At 42.2% G+C, this 18,979-nt stretch overlaps 1 protein-coding gene across 1 annotated transcript in view; it reads right to left on the bottom strand.

Moving 5' to 3' along the window:
- The window catches only part of TNNT3 (troponin T3, fast skeletal type), a gene marked incomplete at its 5' end in the record, with an annotated part of 31,983 nt that overhangs the window by 1,281 nt on the left and 11,723 nt on the right, over positions 1-18,979 (bottom strand). The window contains 9 exon segments of the mRNA XM_079309984.1: positions 3,665-3,705; positions 4,396-4,486; positions 5,318-5,427; positions 5,587-5,700; positions 5,932-6,009; positions 6,330-6,446; positions 7,218-7,263; positions 8,036-8,054; positions 12,104-12,124. Coding sequence (XP_079166110.1) covers positions 3,665-3,705; positions 4,396-4,486; positions 5,318-5,427; positions 5,587-5,700; positions 5,932-6,009; positions 6,330-6,446; positions 7,218-7,263; positions 8,036-8,054; positions 12,104-12,124 — 637 coding nt within the window.

The following is an 18,979-nucleotide window of genomic DNA, read 5'->3' as shown; positions in this document are numbered from 1 at the left end:
AGTGTGGGGCTGGAGACCAAGCACAAGGTGCTGGGGCCTTGCTGTCAACAGAGGCCTTTCTTCAGAACCACTCCAGGGAGAAAAAAAACATGGGGACATTGCAGCTGGGGAGATTTTTTGTTGTGCTGCCCCACCGATTGGTTCAAGAGCATCAGCCATATTTACAGAAGGATGTAGCACAGTGACAGACACACACACATAGTGGATACTTTACCTTTGACCAAGATAGGCTTGGTCTATTTGAAAAAACTGATGGTTTACTTAAAAGAGAGCATGCACTTCCTGCTTATCTTGAATTAAGCTCTCTGTCCCTTTTGCCAGACTTGCTGAAGGTTCAAAACCCAGTGTAGGAACTGCATAGCTCCTCAAACAAAGACAGAATCCTTTTATGTCCACAAGCACCTGTGATGTTTGATGTTACACCTAACCTTTCCAGTGTGCTTAAGGAGATTTAATAAAGTCTGAAGCAGAAGACTCATTTGATCCTTGCATAACACGCTGGCAGGCACTGCTTTGGAATGAATGTGTCTAGGGTGGATAGAAATTTAAGCACACAGAAATCTCATTAGCTCTGGGCTTCTCAGTGCAGCCTTTCCAAATGATGTCCTGAGAGAGCATCGTGTCTTTTGGGGGAACAAGCAGGCAGTGGGCTGTTGTGGGTGGTGTGGAAGAACCCTGCAAGAGCAGGAACAGCCATACAAACCATGGCATCCTTCTGCAGCTGCACATTCTGCTGAGGTTTATCAGCCTACAGCTCTGTATGGAAAATACCACGGGAAGGTCAAACCTTGTGTTGGGCATTACAGACAACCAAACCCCCAGTATTACATTCCTTTGATAAGTCAGGGTATCTTGGGGAAGTGGGAAGGCAGTAAGTGGTCACTCCTGTCATCCAAAGATATCACCAAAGGCCACTGCTTCATTCCTGGCATGACTTTGCCAAAAAGATAGAGACACACAGAGAAGAGCAAACCCACCACTGGAGTGCTCTCCTCCCTTTCTGCCCTGCAGTTACTTCTCTATGAGTGTCAGTTTTCTGCATGTTCTGACCCTCAAGCTGTGTCTGCCCCTGGTATCTCATAAATCTATTAAAAATACCTAGAATAAAGATATTAGACTCAAAAAAATAATGAAATGGCCTTGTGGTGAAAAAAAGTGGGAGAGATGATGAGTGAAAAGAACTCACAGCTGTAATCCCATTGTGTTAGTCTTGTTACACACCATTCTTCATAATCTTAGCAACCACTTGTTTATCTTCATAAACAAGGGTTGTATTCCCTCAAGTATTCAAAGCACCTTATTCAGGTGTTTGAAAAACCCAGCACTAAGCAGAGGAAATTTTTGAAGGCATGGTGTGAAGAAATGTGATTTTTTTCTTGTTAGGTGTTACATTCACTTCAGTTTCCCCTTCATTTTCTGTATGTGAGGCAGGATGGGAGCTTCCATCTCTAGCCCCATTTCATTGCAACAAGAAAATGTCAGTGTTGAGGCTGAAGTGACACATTTGAACACTGAGAAGATATCCCCAAGCCAGGAGCTAGGAAGGGGATATAAATACTTACTGCTTCTGGGCCTGATCGATCCGGTTTCTGAGGGTGACAATCTGCAAACAACATACATGACCAGGGTTTTTAGAGACAAAGAACCTTGTTCCCTCAAGGAGAGGAGGATTTTACCTGCTGAAGTGCTCAAACCAGGTGCCTGTAGTAGGAATTAATGCTTCCTTTGAAATAAAAGCTCACCCGTGGTTGAAGGACAGAAATGTTACTTCTTGGCAATAAATCTGCAAACCACCTTCACAAGGGACAGAAGATCTAGAATTTTATAACCCCTACTAGAAGTGTTTCTGCATATTGAAATTAATCTCCTATGAACTCACATGTCAAACTGCAGGCAGTTGAACTGGAATGAATGTCACTTTGGCCCACTGGAAAGCTCTTGGACAGCTCCATCACCTGCATGTTTCAATCTCACCTTCCCACTCTTCCCTGACTCCTTTACATCAGGTGTTTTTGTAAACCCAAAGATCTTCAGTGGTCTTTGGATGGGGACCTCAGGAATGGTAGATGGATATCACATTCTGCTGGAATACCTTTTGCTGGCTGGCAGAGGAGGAGGTGAGGAGCTTCCAGTGCTCACCACTTTCCCAGCCACTCATTTAATAAGAGAAGATGGCCTGATGCATAGGAAATCAAACACCTACCTTGCAGGGGATAAACACATTATTGCCTGACTTAGAATTCAGTAGGCCTGGACTCATTACTGAAATCCTGGGACTGATGTACTGGAAAAGCCTAAAAGACACTAGGGTGTGATAGATCTGCTCTTTTGCCCTTTCATCTGCTCATTTTTAACTGAGTCAGTGTTCAACTTAGTTTTTCAGGACTGAAGAAATACCCTTGCCAAGAGGTAAGCTTTGCTTTTGGCACAATTCAAAATTCTGCACTGGCTCTGCTGGTCCAAGAACTGATGACCCAAATTTTGAATGTGCTTGACATTCCCAGCGTGCAAAAAAAAGAAAAACAGAAGTCATACATTCCGGTTGTCCCAAGAACTGGTTATTCCTGGCTCATGTCTTTCCATGGCAAACAGAAAAAAATATGAGACTGAAATGTTACTGGGAACAGGACAACACAAGCAAGGAAAGATCAACAGATCATTTGCTTTTGTACTTACTTGTGGAAGTTTTAGTATTTAAATTGCTATTTTCCAACTTAGTATTTTCCCCAAGTGTTGAGGAGAACCAGTTGTCTTCAGTTTGACCCAAGCACTTAAAACTTACCTTCAGTCATAACCCTATGACCATGACTGTGACACTCACTCTCCAATGAAGCACTAAAGAGCAACAGACACCAGAGCTAAAGAATGGCTCTACTTCTGTGTGTCCCACTTCCTTCCTTTGTCTCTCCCTTGCATCCTTGCTTGTGTCTCCTTCATTCTCTTTCCTATTTTCACTTACCTTTCTCCTCATTTTTTTCCTCCTGTCATCCTCCCTTTATTCTTCCACTTTTCCTCTCCCATCTTAGCTGTGCATTTTCCTTCTGTTTTGCTCATTCTTTGTACTTTGTCTCCTTGCTTTTCATCAGCAGGCACCCATCTCTTTGTTTATGCAGAGGTCTCATTACCATGGCATGTACCCCTCCCTGGCACTGCCTTATTTCCTGTTTTTCCCACTTGACCTATTATCCTTAAGCTATCCTTAGCCCTATCCAATATTTTGGATCTAGAAAACCACGTGGAGAAGTTTTCCAAACCTCATACATATATATTCACTATATATTGTAGTCCAAGCTATTACATGTGCATCCCTAAGCTTCTGCATGTACCTCAGGTGCACCAGGGTGATGCCCCCATGAACACAATACCTGGGTTTGGATAGGGAATTATTTTAGGATGCTCTCAGTAGACTGCATGCTCAGTTCTTTAACCAAATCCCTATTGCCCTCTTGACTCCCTAAATTACCACTTTTTATGTTTTCAAAGAATGGAAAGGGAGAGAAAAAGGAAGTGAACGGAGAGACACAAGATCCATTTTTCTCTTTTCCCTCTGCACTTGGAGCCGAGTGCCAGCTCCTGTCTGGCTCCTGGCTCTGACCATGCTGCAGGCTCATGCATTTGGTAGCCTTTGCTGCTGCTGTTACACAGGCAAGTTCATTGTACTTACAACTTGGAAAGCTCCTGCAGCCTGCAACGCATTGTTAAAATCTAAGAGAGATTGAGATAGTTACATTGGTGCTGCTCACTGCCTGCCAGCATGTGTCTGTGTGACTGGGAATTTAAAAAGAGAGTGAGACAGAGAGAGATCCAGTAGGATTTCTCAGCCACTGAAACCTAGTGTGGGTGAGTGCTGCCCTATCCAGTGACTGTGTACAGTGAACATGTTCACTTTCTGTTACCATATGACACTTCAGTCAGGTGCTCCTGTCTGGAGACAGTTTTCAGTAACTCCAGAGAGCTCAGTCCACAGGTAATCTGTCTGGGATGGAATAAAGCTTGCAACATTCAAGTTTGAAATCAAAGATGGATCTAAAAAGATTACTTTGCAATGGAGTTGTGTGAACTGGGAGTTACTGAATTTTCAGGCCACAGTTACCTATAGATAAACAAGAATGAACAATGTTTCAGGAGAGGGCAGGGTGTCCATTTTCCATTGGGATTGCTTTTCCATGGGGCACTGAAAACCTTAGAAGTGATCTATTCAATTTTAGCTTTAAAATGAAATCCAGTTCAAGTATGTCTGTTAGGGGAATGCAGTTCCAAGCATTTTGCTGCATAAATATTGGGAAGGGTCATTGGAGACCCAAATCATGTCACAACATGACTTTTGCCAGAGGAATCAGAGAGATTTTTACTTTTTGGACTCACTGCTATTAGCAAAATGGCCTTTCAACTCACCTCATATTTTTTCCTCTTTATCTGCTCTGTAAAGTCATACTTTTCAGTCTCCAGCTGATATAACCAGTCCCACAGCTCCTTAGCTTTGTCCCTGTATGTTTATGGGGAAAGGAAGATGGGAGAAACACATGACATCAGATATTTTTCCATGGTTTTGTCATCACTAATAATGAATTTTATTTAATGCCATTCACACATCTTCCTATAAAATCCTCTCTGTTCTTGTAAAGCTACTCATCATTTTCAAGGTCACATTTTTCTCATCTTCTCACCTTCAAATCTTTTAGACTTGCAGTCTTGCATGTGTCACACATTAACATAATTCCTCTAATTTGCCCTATAACTGTTAATGAAAGATAAGACTGCAGTGGAATCAGGAGGACTCTGAAGGTCACCCAGATAAGCAGAGCAGTTGCCATTGTGCAATCTCATCTGTGTCAAGGCTAAGGTGAGCCAACCTCATCTTTCAATCATGTAAATGTGTAAACTCCCACATGTGCAGTCCAGACTGCATCTGCTGACTGCTCTGCACCAGAGCTCTTAGCTCCCAAACCTCTGGCCCTCATGGAGATCCCAGTCATACCTCAGCAGCGTTAACTCTCCCCTGGGAATGCTACAGATACCAGTCTGTAGGCTCATCCCAGAGCTAGTCCTGTAAACAGCTGATCTTAATTAGCAGGAGAGGCTAACAGAGCTATACCAGGAGCCCAGCTAGAGGGCTACCAAACCATTTCAACACTTCCCTACATTCCCATTTCTCCTCCATTCTCCAGGTTAAGCAAGGGCACAACTTAAGTGTGTCCTGTGATAAATTTCAAGGAAGGCCCCCTCCTCTACCTCATTTTACCACCAGAGAAGACTCCAGGACAATAAGACCAAATATAAGTGGATTACATTCCCCAAATTAGGATAAACAAGTTACCTCAGCTTGTCTTCATTAAGGTGGTCAATGTTCAGGGGCTTGCGCCTCTCTGCCAGGACCTTCTTCTTCGTCTCCCTAGCTGTTTGCTTCTTTCCTCTCTTCTGGTCAGCCTATTTCCACAATATCAATTAACATCAGACTGCAGAAATTAAGCCTGAATGAAACAATTTCAACATTGGGCCATCTTCTCAACTTCTAATGAAGACTGTTCCCAGTCAACTTAATGTTTTCATGTTTTCATATTTCCTTAATCAATCCATGATTTTTACCTTAGCCAGATAGCTGCTGTATGTTGCACCCATAGAGGACAGAGCCTTCTTCTTCTTCAGATCATCCTCAGCTTTTCTCTTGGCATCTTCTTCCTCTCTCCGTGCCTTTTCCTCCTGTGGAGTGCGACACACAAAACCAGTTACTCTAGGACAGACTCCCAGCAGCCAGTGTCAGCGCAGGGAATGTGAGCAGAGAAGCACACTGGGAGAAGGAGCAACTCCCTCTCTTTAAGAGAGTGGTCATTTCGTCTCTGGACTGAGGCAGGCAGAACCTGTAGGATTTTTTGTCTCTGGAGATCTCTGCAGTTTGATGCAGAGACAAGGAGAGGGAAGCAAAGAACTTACCGCAAGCCTGGCCTGACGCTCCTTCTCCTTCTCAGCCCGGATTCTCTGCTGCTCTGCTCGTTCAGCTCTGCGCTTCTCCTGCAGGGATCACCATCATCATCATCACCATCATCACCATGGCTTTGCCTGCCTCCACTCTCACACCCCACTACCAACTTTGCTTCACTGAGTGTGAGCCGCCTTCTCTCTTTCTAGACCATGCAGAAGGGTCTCTTGTACAATTCTCAGATACAAAACAAGGGGCTAAGACAGGGGACAGATGGGGGAGAAGCCATTTGATGACGGCTTGAGCAGTACATGAGAGCACAGCTTTCTGTGAAAGCCTGACAGCAGTTTCAGCTTCTCATCTACAGATGATCTCTCAATCCAGTACAGGAAAATGGAGTACAAGGACTCACAATCCTCTCCTTGAGGGCAACCAGCTCTTCCTCTTCCTTTCTTCTGGCTTCAAAGTGGCTGTCAATCAAGGCCTGCAGTTCAATCAGGTCTTTGTTCTGCCTTTTCTTTTGGATGTCCTAGAAAAGCAGGAAAATGCATAAAGTCCATATTGCTCTAGTGTTTTGTTCTGGACATTCCCAGCACCCTGCATACACAGAGAAACAAAAGTAGAAAGTGTCTGTAGATTTCCATTGAAATCTATGGATTAACTTAAATGGCTGCTGGTGCAATCAGACACTCATTCATGCAAAGTCAGGAGCCCAGAAGTGTAAAGAATCCAAATCTCCCATTTCCCTGCACCATTACTTATCCCTGGCTTTGTTTACACACCTATCTTCACATATACTCAGCTGCCTGCTCTTGGCTTTGGAATACAAATCTTACCTAGAAAATATTCCTGCATTTTTTGCAAAGCAAATATTTCTGTGGAGGTTTTCAACACCAGCATTTCTACATTTTTCTAGCAACTTTCTAGGGGGGTGATTGGATATCTTCTTATTGTAATTTTAGCTAGTGTTTCTCAGCAACAGATGAGAGTCTGCAACAATGGGACAGGGAATCTGAGATCCCTAAAACACTTTCTCATCCTTATAATGGCTTCAAAAATTGAAGGAGATAAACAAAAAAAAAAATTACATGACTTTAGCTTAGTCACATTATCAGTGAATGCATTCAGATAGTTTCAAGGAGCAGAGAGTAGCCTTTTGCTGAAATCAAATGACAAATCAACTATACTTTTGTCTTTGCCTTTACCCTCAGCAATACCCAGTACATGAGGAGTTATGTGGGTCTGCACTCATGTCTATCAGGTACAAAGGAAAAACACAGTCAGTCTCAGGAATACTTACATCAAAATCTACTTTCTCACCCTCTGGTATTTTAGGAGCAGTTAGCCTGCAGAGAGTCAAAAACAAAACAAAAAAAGAAAAGAAAAATAAAATATTTTCATGATAAGGCATATGCAGCTTTTTTAATAGCCCATCCTGCCCTGCCCTCAGGAACCATGCTGACAAGGAGGAATGTTGCTGGAGATAGGGAGGGGTGAAAGAGCACAGCAGTGGAAAATTACTCCAGAAAAGTCCCAAGGACCACTGTCCTTCCTGGAAGGTGATGCAAGGCAGGGAGTTACCCCTAAAACCCTCTTTATTCCCAATGCATATGATCATTCCCTAACATATGGAAAGGTGTCAGTCTGTGAGTCTGCCTGTGCAGGGCTGTGCACCCTGTCCTGGGCAGCTGGCAGAGGGGGAAGGGGAAGGGGCCAGAGCCAGCAGGTCCACAGGACACCTTAGTAAAGCTCAACTCAGCCCAGCCCAACATCTGCCACCCTTCCCACTGTCAGAATCCTGGATGGAGAGGGCAGTTCCCAGCCATGGCCTCTCACAGAGGATTCACTGTGGGGTGCTGTGAGATCTCTGCATCTCAGACAGCCCATGAATTCTCTGACTCTACCAGGATCAGATCCTAGGGCCCAGGCCAGTATCTGCTGCTAGAGATCCTCTGAAGGCAGCAAACATCCTGGGAGGTGTGCAGGAACAAGCAGATGGATGTTGCATGAGAGAATTATAAAGGCTTCTAGTGGCCATTTGCTAATGGAGAATCTAAGGGCCTCTGCTAGATCAGGAAAATGATCCCAAGGTTTTGAAACCCTGGCCATCACACTTACTTTATTCTGGGCTTCTCCTCTGTATTTGGAAGGATGTAGAAAAACAGGAAGGGAAAAAGAGGAAAAAAGTTAAAACAACAGAGATCACACTAGCTGCTAAAGTAAAAGGAGGGAAGGGAAATTTAATCTTAAGGGAAACATACAGAGAAACTGGTTAGATCTCAAGCACTTCCAAAAGAAATACACACACTCACACACCCCTTTTGCTAGGAGTGAATCTATTTTTACCCTTGAAACAGAATTTGGCAGAAAAGAATCAGGAGATTGTACAAAACTCCCAAACATAGAATATGGAAATCAGTGATTTTGTGTAAATGCAAAATTATTTTTCTCAAACCATCCTGACCAAAGCTCTAAGGAGGCCAGCTGGGCTGGAGGGTAGAAGAAAGTGATGCCTTTTTCAATCAGCACCTCTTTTGTTAAAGTAATTTGAATCACAATATCACATCTCAGTGATAACAAGGCTTCACCAGTTTTGCCTCACATGAAGGCCAAAGGGGAAAACCTTTATGTCACACATTTTCTCCAGGTCCATTGGCTTCCAAGGCATCTTAGGGCACATGTCCCTGAGCTACCTCAGTGCTTACTCTCCTGCACTGTGTGGTGCTCCTCAAACCCAGCTTGGAAAGGCCATCCTCTCTTTGCAAGCATCCTCCCCTCTGAGGTACATGCAAAATTCCCATGGGCATTAATGGGAATGATCTTTTCATCTCCAGGAGAGGCAGGCAGGCTAAACCATCACAGACACTGCCAGCCTGGGCCCTCTGGCAGTCAGAATTGTTCCCTTCCAGCAAGTGACCTTTCCCTGGCTCAGACACGTGCTGGTCTTATGAGTTACTCACTTAACATTTGTGCTTGTGGTCAACTCCCCTCCCTGCTTTCTTTTTAAACCTTAATTAGTAACTCCAGCATAATGCCAGCAAGGTCAGTGCCATTACTCTCACAAACAGAAATAAATTAAACCTATGTGTTTATTCTGGCCCATTCTCTCAGAGACCCAGATTGCCTTTCATAACCATACACTACATTTGAACTTTCAGGGATGCTGATGGATTCTGTGGTACAAGATTCTCCCTCTGTTGACTCAGTGGGAGGAACTGAGGTAAAAAACCTCACAGCTTACAGGATCTGGTAAAAAAAAATAAACTGTAAAGGAAAAGTAAAAATAACCACTTCAGTAGTGGGTGCATGAACCCTGTTATCAATACCACAATACAGAAAGATATTAAATTTTTTAAATGCTTATTTGCATCCAGCAGTTTGGGGACTGATGGTGGAAATTTGGAACAGCAAACAGAAAAAAAATAGGAAAACTAAATGTTATAAGAGGAGAAAATAGCAAAAAACTTGCACTGGAAAAAATTTATTGAGGCAATCAGATGCAAGGGTTTTGAATAACAAAAAAAAGAGAGAGTGATTGGAAATTGGTTCTTGAGATAATGAAGAGAAAAGATGTGAGGGATGTGCAAAAGAAATCAGAAACTGACATTTCCTTTTTTCCACTCTTTCCCATACAAATTTCATTAATTACATTTTAGGGGGTAGGCTTTTTTTGTTTACTGCAAGAACACTGCCTGCCAAAACATATCTCAGATGAGGCCTCTAGATGCCAGAGCAATGCTAAGAAAACAAACAGCGTGTAATTACAAATGTGTTTTAGACTGCTCCACTATAAAGTCCCAAATCACTCCTGAAGAAAAATACAATTAGCCAACAGCCTGCTTTTGTATTCTTTCACTTATTTTATTTGTTTTGCTTTTCAAGTAGCCAATGAGCTTCTTAACATGTTAGCTAAATTGCCTTTTACCTGGAGAGAGGAAAAGTAATCATAATTAACCATTCTATCAGGTATGTTATTTACACAGGATTCCCTTCCTTCATGACATACCCAGATAATTTTCACAGACATTCCTGTTTGGCTTAAAGGTGCCAGTTAGTAACACTTCAAAGAGAAGGGGGGAAAAAAAAGAGTAGATGGGAAGTGACTGGTTTTGTTTGTTGACCTTGGTTGCCAGGATGGACACCTGTCTGTCAATAACTGTGTGAATTTGGTTTCAGCTGCCACCAAATCAGCACTCCAACAAACAATTGCAAAAATGAAAAAAAAATAAGGTTAGTTGTTCTTGAAGTAAGCAATTGTAGTTAGAATTCTCAAAGGTACCTGCAGAAAACCAGAAAAAGGGGCATTTTATTAAAAATTAAACATTAAAAAAAAATCTATCCTCTGCAGTGCATGACCCAGCCTTTGTCCATATTGTATGAACCAAAAGCAGTCCAGGGATGGGGATTTATTTTGAAATGCCCCTTCTTTCAGGACTCTGAGTCGAGGAACTGAGCCAAAATTTGTTGACAAGCAGGAATTGTCATAGCAAATTCCTGTTCCTATGGTGGATTTTGACTGACGTTCCAGTCATTCTGACTATGAACCATCATAATCCCCACACACAACCCTGCCAAAAGAAGGCAAGAGACTGCAAATCCAACTTCACTGCCCTGGTGATTAGAGTCTTTGAGTTTCTAGTTTCCAAAAGGCTTAGCACAGGGAGAGGATACACCACCAAAATACCACCAGCCCTGCTTTCTCCTGCCCAGTCTACAAAATATTCACACGGTGCTCTCCTTCTCTGGGAATCCATCTGAACTGCCTTTATTTCACTCAGAAATCCCTAAACACCCTCCCTTAATCCCACTTCTCAGAAGCAACATATCTAATTCACACTGTGTCCTTGGGGAAAAAAAAAAAAAAAGGAAATCAATATGCTATTAAAAATAAAAGAATGATAAAAAGAAAGACAGAGAGGGGCTCAGGAAGGTCCTCAGGGTATTTCCCTAAATTAAAAAAGAAGCCTGAAAAGCGAGCAAGAAAATTAAAACAAAATAACAAAAAAAAAAAAATCGACAAAAGCAAAATGAAACAAAACAAGAAACACAGAATATGCAGGGTGTTCTCAAGTGATGTTGGGCTTTGTCTTTTGAAGCAGCTGCCTGGGTATTCTAGGGGCTGGGGCAGTCAGGAAGAACCCAGTTACTTCAACAGCCCCTAAAACTCCATGAGAACTTTCTGTATGTTTAAACTGGCCAGGGAGGGGCTAAGTTATCTTCTACAAGAGCAACACTGACCCTGCACACATTTAGGTTTGGTGCTTTCACAAGAGTCTTATCCCTACCAGTGTGCTCCAGCACCCACTCAGCCAAGTATTACAACCAGGCTATATTTAGCTCCACCCATCTGAATAGATGTTTAATGTTTAGCACAATTTAAAGTGCATGGCTTGGGCAGAAGTTTACATTTCTGTAGGTTCAGGCCTGGAGCCCATGAGCACCTAAGGCTGTGTGAGGGATGCATGTCTATGCAGGGCTCAGCCCCATTTTCAAATATTCCACTGTGATTTAAGATATTCTCTCCTGATTTTTTGGGGATAGAGACATTTTGCTGATGAGAGCTAAGACACGACAGATTTTGGCCAAAAGACAAGTTCAGAGCAAGCTTCTGGAGCTTGATTTTTCACCGTCTACTATCCTAATGAGGATGTAGAGGTTTCTCAATACACTAATGACTCCCCAAGGGTGATTGGAGATGCACAGTGAGCAATTCTTTGCAGCAGAGATGTTTTGGCCCAGTTCCTGAGTTTAAAATAAAGTGAGGAACAAAAACAGACACATAAAAGAGAGTGAGATGTTAGAAAGATGACTTTGTTGTCCTAAGACAACACTGAGCTACCATCATTGTATTCGCCTTCTTCATTGGCTGTAGGTTGAAGGACAAAAGAAAAAGAGAAGTACAGCAGTCAATCCACAACATCACTGTTCTAAGAACACCTGTCCCCACTCCCTCCCTGTAGGCTGGGAACCTTGGACTCTCCAGAGATGGAACAAGAAGAAAAAACACCTTTTTGGTGATTTGATTTAGCTAACAAACAGCCCTTTCTCCATGTACATTGAAATCCATCTAGAGAGATCATTTCCCTCCCATACTCTCTTTTCTCTTGGACAGTGTCAGTGGTTTTGACACTGTTTCCCCAGCACTGAAAGAGAAAAAGGATGAGAGTCTGTAGGTACATCACATACCTTCCTCATGAGCTTCCTCTGCTGTTGTCATGGTGCAAGCAGTGATGGAAAGACAGGAAATAGGAAAAAAAAAAAAACAGAACAGTTATTTAAAGCTCTTGAAATCCTGAGAAAGAGACCAGGGAATGCATGAGGGGAGGGAAAAAATAAAGGATTAGTGAACTAAGGCTGGGAGAAAACTGGAGAGACTGTCAGGACTTAAAAATGCTGTAATGTTAAAGTAGCAGTAAGCATGGAGGTTAAAGGAGAAGAGCACTGCAAATGAGAATTGTGGTTAATGTTTGTTTCTTGTTTTCTTCTCTTCTACCAGCCCAGGACTCCTGTTCTCTCCCTCTCTCACACACATACACACTCCTGAGTTGCACCTAGGTGGAGTAAAGCAGAAGTCATGTCACATACCTGGCTCATGAACTTCAGGTGTGAAGTGTCATGGAACAAGTTGCGATGGAAAGCAAGAGAATGAGAACAAGAAACCTGTTATTTCACACACCAAAAGAGCTTTTGAGCCAAAGGGGAGGAGGGACAGAGGGGAAAAGGGGAGCCAAGAAGGAAGTCAAGAAGTAAACAGGTAAAATAGTTATATTTGAAATAACACATAAAGAGAAGTCACAGAACAGGAAAGGTTAAAGAGGCAGATTGATGATAATGGTGCAGTGCCTAAAAAATACCTTCTAATCATCATATGGCATAAAGCACAACCTGACAGCACAGTGTACTGAGGTTTACCTTGGTTGGAAATATGCACATGAACATAGGCAGCACTCTCAAAGCACCACTGGACCCATCCTTTACTACAGCAGTATTTCAGCCATTGGAAATAAACACAGTATGGTTCAGAAACCTGCTGAAATATCTGCAATAACTCATCATCAACGTTCAGCTAACTTCCAAAGAAGCTCAGTTCCCTTCTAGATCTATGGCTCAGGCCATTTTCTTCCTTGAAGATAACACTGATGTCCATGTAAGTGTACTGCTGCTCTTCAAATCCATTTGCAATGTAAAATTACAAACGGATTACTTCATAGGAAGAAAAGGTTCATTAGAAGTCTGTGCAGGTCTACGTGTCATTCTTCTGGGTTTTGCAAAGCAGGAATAGATCAGCAGTGTGAATTTGCAGGGCAGATTTTACTTTTCAGCCATACACACACATATCACCAAATATTTTGCAAAGCAGGCATAAAAAAAATCACAAACTCTCACAGTGTTTATATTCCCCATGTACGGTCAATGGGTCCAATTCTGCCCTGAGATTTGAAATATATCCTCCTCTATAAGAAGAAACATTCATTCTCATATCACAGGGCAGAATTTAATGTATTCCACAAGGAGACTTTTTGCTGAGCTCCCCTTTCACAATAGTACCTGTGTGTTCCCCCAGTTTCTAGTGAAATTTTCATGCAATGAGTAAGTTTCCTCCTCCTTACTGCTGATTACACATAACTGAAAAAAAAAAATATTTAACTAAAATAGAACCACCCCAAAGGCATGCAAGTTATAATCCATCCTTAAATGATCAGTTGTTATCCCCTGCCAACTTGTGTTCACTTCTCACACACACCATCCCAGCAGACAGACACCAGGGAGTTTAGAAGTTAAATCACATACCTGGAGGGGGGGCTTCATTTAGTAGGATGTGTCAGGGGAAAAACACAGGAAAGGAAGATAAAATAATTAGAAATAAGTTATGCAGGAAGGGATCACCTCAAACTTTGGTAAGACTGGGTTGGTGAAGTATAATTTGCAAACCAAGTTATAGGGATGGACTGTTAATAAGAGTGGGAAAAGGAGTGTAATTACAGTGAGGTATGAAGTAGATAGGAAGGAGATGCCATAGAAATAAAAGATAAAGGGAATTTGAATGTTGATGATTTGCAACAGTTTAAATCATGCAAATTTATATACCATGGGCAAGTGTAATAACACTTAAATCCTTAAATTTGAAAGAAAACATACCCAAGAAGAGAGTTTTACAAGCTTTTAGTGCTACCTAGGTTTCAGCTGCCCTTTTAGCTATCAGAGCTGGCATGAGGATGTGAGAGTTGCTGAAGGAAACAAAGGCATTGTTGGGATGTATCCCTATGCCTGCATCTGAAGATCCACCATCTAAGAATCTCTGCTGGCAGATTCCTGGCTCAGCTCTGCAGACCTGGCAATATTTGTGTCTGCACAGAGCTTGTCTTTGCTGCAAAGGACTAGAACTGCTTGAGTTTGTGTGCCAGAACCCTGCTGCAGTCCACTCCCTGCAAGTGGAAGCAGCTTGGATTTCTGCAGCTCAGGTACCTGCTTTGTGTCAGGGCTGTGGGGTAGACACAGCCCTAAAAGTTTTCAGGAACACTAAAAAAGCTTGCTCTAAGCTTCTTAGATGGTGATTCTTCAGTTACAAACAATATTTATGCTTTCCCTATAGGGAAAATAAGTTTTAGAGAATTTCAAGGATGGATTGATTCTTATGATTCTGGTATTCTTCAACATCTTCAAATTCCTATGTACAGGAATACTTCAGATTAATACATAGGAATTTAGATGTCACAAACATGAGCTTGGTTAGATGGAAAGAGTCAAGAGAAAAATGAAATAATTAGAGCAAGAATTCCACAACAGCAACTGTGACTTGTGCAGGCCAAAGCTGTGACTTAGAAGATGTGGTAGGCAAAGGCAGAATTAATCAAAGAGAAACTAAACAATCATGCAGTTACATAAAAAGTTGGGACAATCTGCTTCTGACATACAAGTTTTTTGTTAAGCTTGTTATATTTACATTATCTTTTGGTTTTACTGTGCTTTATGTTACAGAGGGAAAAGAAAGCATGAGGAAGATGTGCTTATGGTTTTATTGTTTATCATATTATGTTAATACCTTGTGTTCTGCACAGAATTCAAGCTCATACATCTGTCAATGCTAGAGAATCAGCTCTCAAGTAGTGAGTAGCAGTTCAATAAATATCATGGAAAAGAGGTAAAGAGGCAAGCAAAGCAGCTGTGATGGAAGCAATGACCTTTAGCCTCTGCAAATCAAAGTCAGAAAAACCTTAGGTGCAGATTAAGAGGCAAAAATTAATATGATTAAAAAGAGAATGTGAAACAAGAAGCGATGAGAACAGGAGGGATGGGAGAAGCAGTGAAGAGATGAATGTTGAAGTATTGAGTCATGTAGAAATCAATCAGCTTTCACCTCACTCCAGCCTTGGCAGAAGCATCAATCTGCTCTGAACTAAGAGGCTGGTCTCCCTCTGCGGACAGCAGAGCGAAATAGCTGGGGTGGGAGGCTGCTGAGATGTGACTGCTTTAACAAAGCTACTCCAAGTGGCACAGAATAGCTTCCACAGGCACTTTAGAGGACACTGCAAGTTCAGCCTCTGCCTTTCCAGGTAATAAACATCCTAACGTTCCCATACGCACCGTGAGGATGGCTCCGAGTCCAGCAAGCGCCTGTTATTGCAGCTCATACATTGAGATGTTTGGCTACAAAAAATTACTACATTTTTCATGCAGCAGTTAGCTTTCTCCTCATTATTATCATCACAAAGTGATGAGGAAATTATTACTGGTCAAAGGTGTGAGGAAGCTGCAAGTTACAGTTTATCGTTAATATTTGATTTTTATGTTTACTTCCAGCATCTTTGAATTCCTGAGTATAATACTAGAGTTACTGTTAAAATTTTCCAACATAAATCATAGTTCCAATTAAATTTCAGTATTTCAGAACTCACATAGATTTAGCTGAGATTTTGGTTTAAAAAATAAAAACATTTCGCAATCATAAGGGTTGCAGAGATAGTAACATCTCTGGAACAAAACTTTTCCACTTTTTGCTTTATGGCAACTTCTTATTCCAGATTTGTTCTTGCATTACACTATATATACCCCACATTATCCATAAAGGCAATGCTTCAAAAGCATCTAAAACAGAATTTTCATTTCAAAATTTGGAAATCTTCCATAGAGGAGAAAGGGGGGAAAAGAAAGTTGGAACAAAATGTTTTAACTAAATAAAAACCATAATTTTTAAAAGCTGTCAACAAAGTGTTCCTTTCTTTTTTTTTTTTTCTTTTCCTAGTTGGTTGGAAAGTTTCCATTTTGTTCCAATTCAGCACATGACCCAATTGTGAAATTTCCAAGTGGAATTGAATTTCCAGCACACAATAACCCTTCAGATTCACGCAGAGGAATTCAGAAGTCACATACCTGGTTCATGGACTTCTTTAAAAGGGAAGTAGCAGGGAAGGAGATGCAAAGAAACATAAGAAAATTAGAGCAGAAAACAAGGATAATTAAAAACCTTTATACTTTCCTTAGCCAAGGTGGTGGAGGGAGGGTTAAAGGGATAACAGCCATTAATAAGATTAAATTAGAAATAGAGGGCACATGTGAATGTCAATTAGAATTGTGGTGAGGAAGGGTTCTTTGGATATAAAAATGCAGATGCCTAATATATATATTCATAATGTTATAAATCAAATGCCACTGGTAGCCTTTGGCTGACAAAAACATGACTTGTATTTAAAGTTTATTACCCATGAGTGTGAATGTGCAAAAAGGATATAGACAACCTGCTCTTATTCATGTGCATAGAAATCCCAGCACTGTGGAAATCAATGGGCTCTGAGGAGCTGGCATTGATTTCCTTGGCACCCAGGATTTCACCACTGGTGTGTGAGGCTGCACACCAATGTGGGAGGGTGAGTATGAGCAAGTTACTGCTCTCCAACCCGCAGGACAAAGCACCCCATGGAAGCCTGGCTGGGCAAGCAAAAGGGCAATTGAAAGGTAAATGGGTTTGGGCTGCCAGGCTAATGCTTTAAGAAGCATGACCCTCTATTTTGCCAGTAACTGAGATTGTCTTACCAGATCCAGACCTTAATTCCAGTTATGAAAATCATGTAAAAATGTAAACCTGCCACCCCTGTTTTTGCATAATGCATATTAACCCAGAAATACCCCAACAGTTATGGGAAAAGCACACACTACATCTGTTCTCAAATATGCTCCAACCAAAATGACCCCATTTAGCTCAATCCTTACCCCAACAGTAAAAAATTGGTATGACACCGTGTCATTTGTTGAAATGCTCATCACTTTGGGTGCAAGTCTGCCCACATCTCCATACACTGCTGCAAAAGGGACTTGTGTCTCTGTGCAGTGGAAAGAGAGCTGGGGAGGAGGGGCACCCCACTGAGGGACACAGTATGGCCCCAGGACAAGCTGTGCCACTCTGACCCTGGGGCATGCACAGAGGAAATGGAGGGAGGAACACTATCCCTGTACCAACTGGTGTCCATGGGAATAGCCTGGCTAGAGACATCAGGAGCTGGGGAATACATCATCAGTGCCCAGCCTGAGCCTCAGGCACTGTTTCCAAACAGCAGTTAGTATTTATTGCTCATCACACCGCTGATCCTACAAGAGCAAAGCAACTGTGCAGAGGGTATTTTTTGCATCGGCTCATCTTCAACCACCTCCAGAATTCCTGCATGAGTTACTGCTCCAGACAGAAACAGAGGAATTCACAAGTCATGGCACATACCTTCCTCATGAGCTTTAGCGTGTGGGAAGAGCCACAGAGCAAAATGCAAAGGGAGATGAGAGCGTTAGAAACATCAGAACAACTTTGCACTTGGGTGAAATGGAGGGGGAGAGAAAGGCTAAGAATATGTTGCAAGGAAATGGAATGAGTATGGATGATGCTCACCCAAGTGGATTTACAACCTGAGGCCAGCAGGGTTTGGGTGGCTGCAAGCACTGCCATGAAACAGTGGCCTAGAAACTCCATTATATGATCAGGAATACCATCTTCAATCATTTGCAAAGCTAAAGCATCAAATTTGTCACCATTTGCTCTATACCACAGGGTTAAAGCTGGAAAAAAGACATGTGGAAAGGCTACTGCAAGAATGTCAGCCAACCATGAGCATTTCTGCACATAGTCTGCAGGCCAGATCCACCCCAAATGGTCCAAAATAAGCCTGCCAAGGAGACCCAACCAATCTCAGAGTAAAGGCTTTTCAACATTCATCCTTTTAAAAGGTTTACATTTCCCAGGACTTTTCAAGCTTTTTTTTTTCATGCAACAATTACCACACATATCGACAGTGCATTCAATGTCAAGACAGAACACGAAGGCAGACAGTACAAAAACCAAAGTGGTGGCAAGTTTTAGTCTATATTAATGTGCCAATTTATAACTGCTGTTTCCTTTTGCCACTCTATGGTTTGCTGGCTAAGCCAGAGCTTCCTCTGAAAGACAAGAATTCAGGAGTTGTGCCACATACCTTCCTCATGAGCTTCTTTAGGTGTGAAGAGCCACGGGACAGGATGCAAAGGAATATTAGGAAAAATAGATTGTTACAAAAGCTGAAATAGGCTGAAAATTCTACTCAGAGGGAAAGGTTTTATCCCAGTAAAGGAGGTGCAAATGGCCAGGAGGGGAATTTGAGGCACGTGTGGCTGGGAAACAACTTCACCATGTGATGGGAAGAAGCAAAAAATATATTGGGCAGGGAAAATCTCACAATAAACTCAAATATCACGTGCTGGGATTTCTCTCTAGTTCCAGTTTTAGAGGACAGCTCCTGGCCTTGCCCAGAGGAGCTTTATGGTGAGCCCTGCACAGAGCAGGGGTTTGCACTGAGCTGACTCTGCCAGACCTTGCACTGAGATGATTCCTGTGTGCTGGCCCCTCACAGAGGGGATGTGGACAGCAAAGACAGCAGAAGCAAAAAGGCAAAGTGGCTGGAACTGCTGCTCTTGCACCCTTGAGTCCCCATCACCACCACCAAGGAGACAGCAGGGAGCATTTGGGAAGGTAATGGCACATACCTGCTGGAGGAGCTTCATCAGGTGGGATGTGGCAGGAAGCAAAAGCAATGAGATGGAAAA

This window comes from Erithacus rubecula (assembly GCF_903797595.1).
Source record: "Erithacus rubecula genome assembly, chromosome: 6".
NCBI lineage: Eukaryota > Metazoa > Chordata > Aves > Passeriformes > Muscicapidae > Erithacus > Erithacus rubecula.
This window is presented reverse-complemented; position numbering and strand designations above follow the sequence as displayed.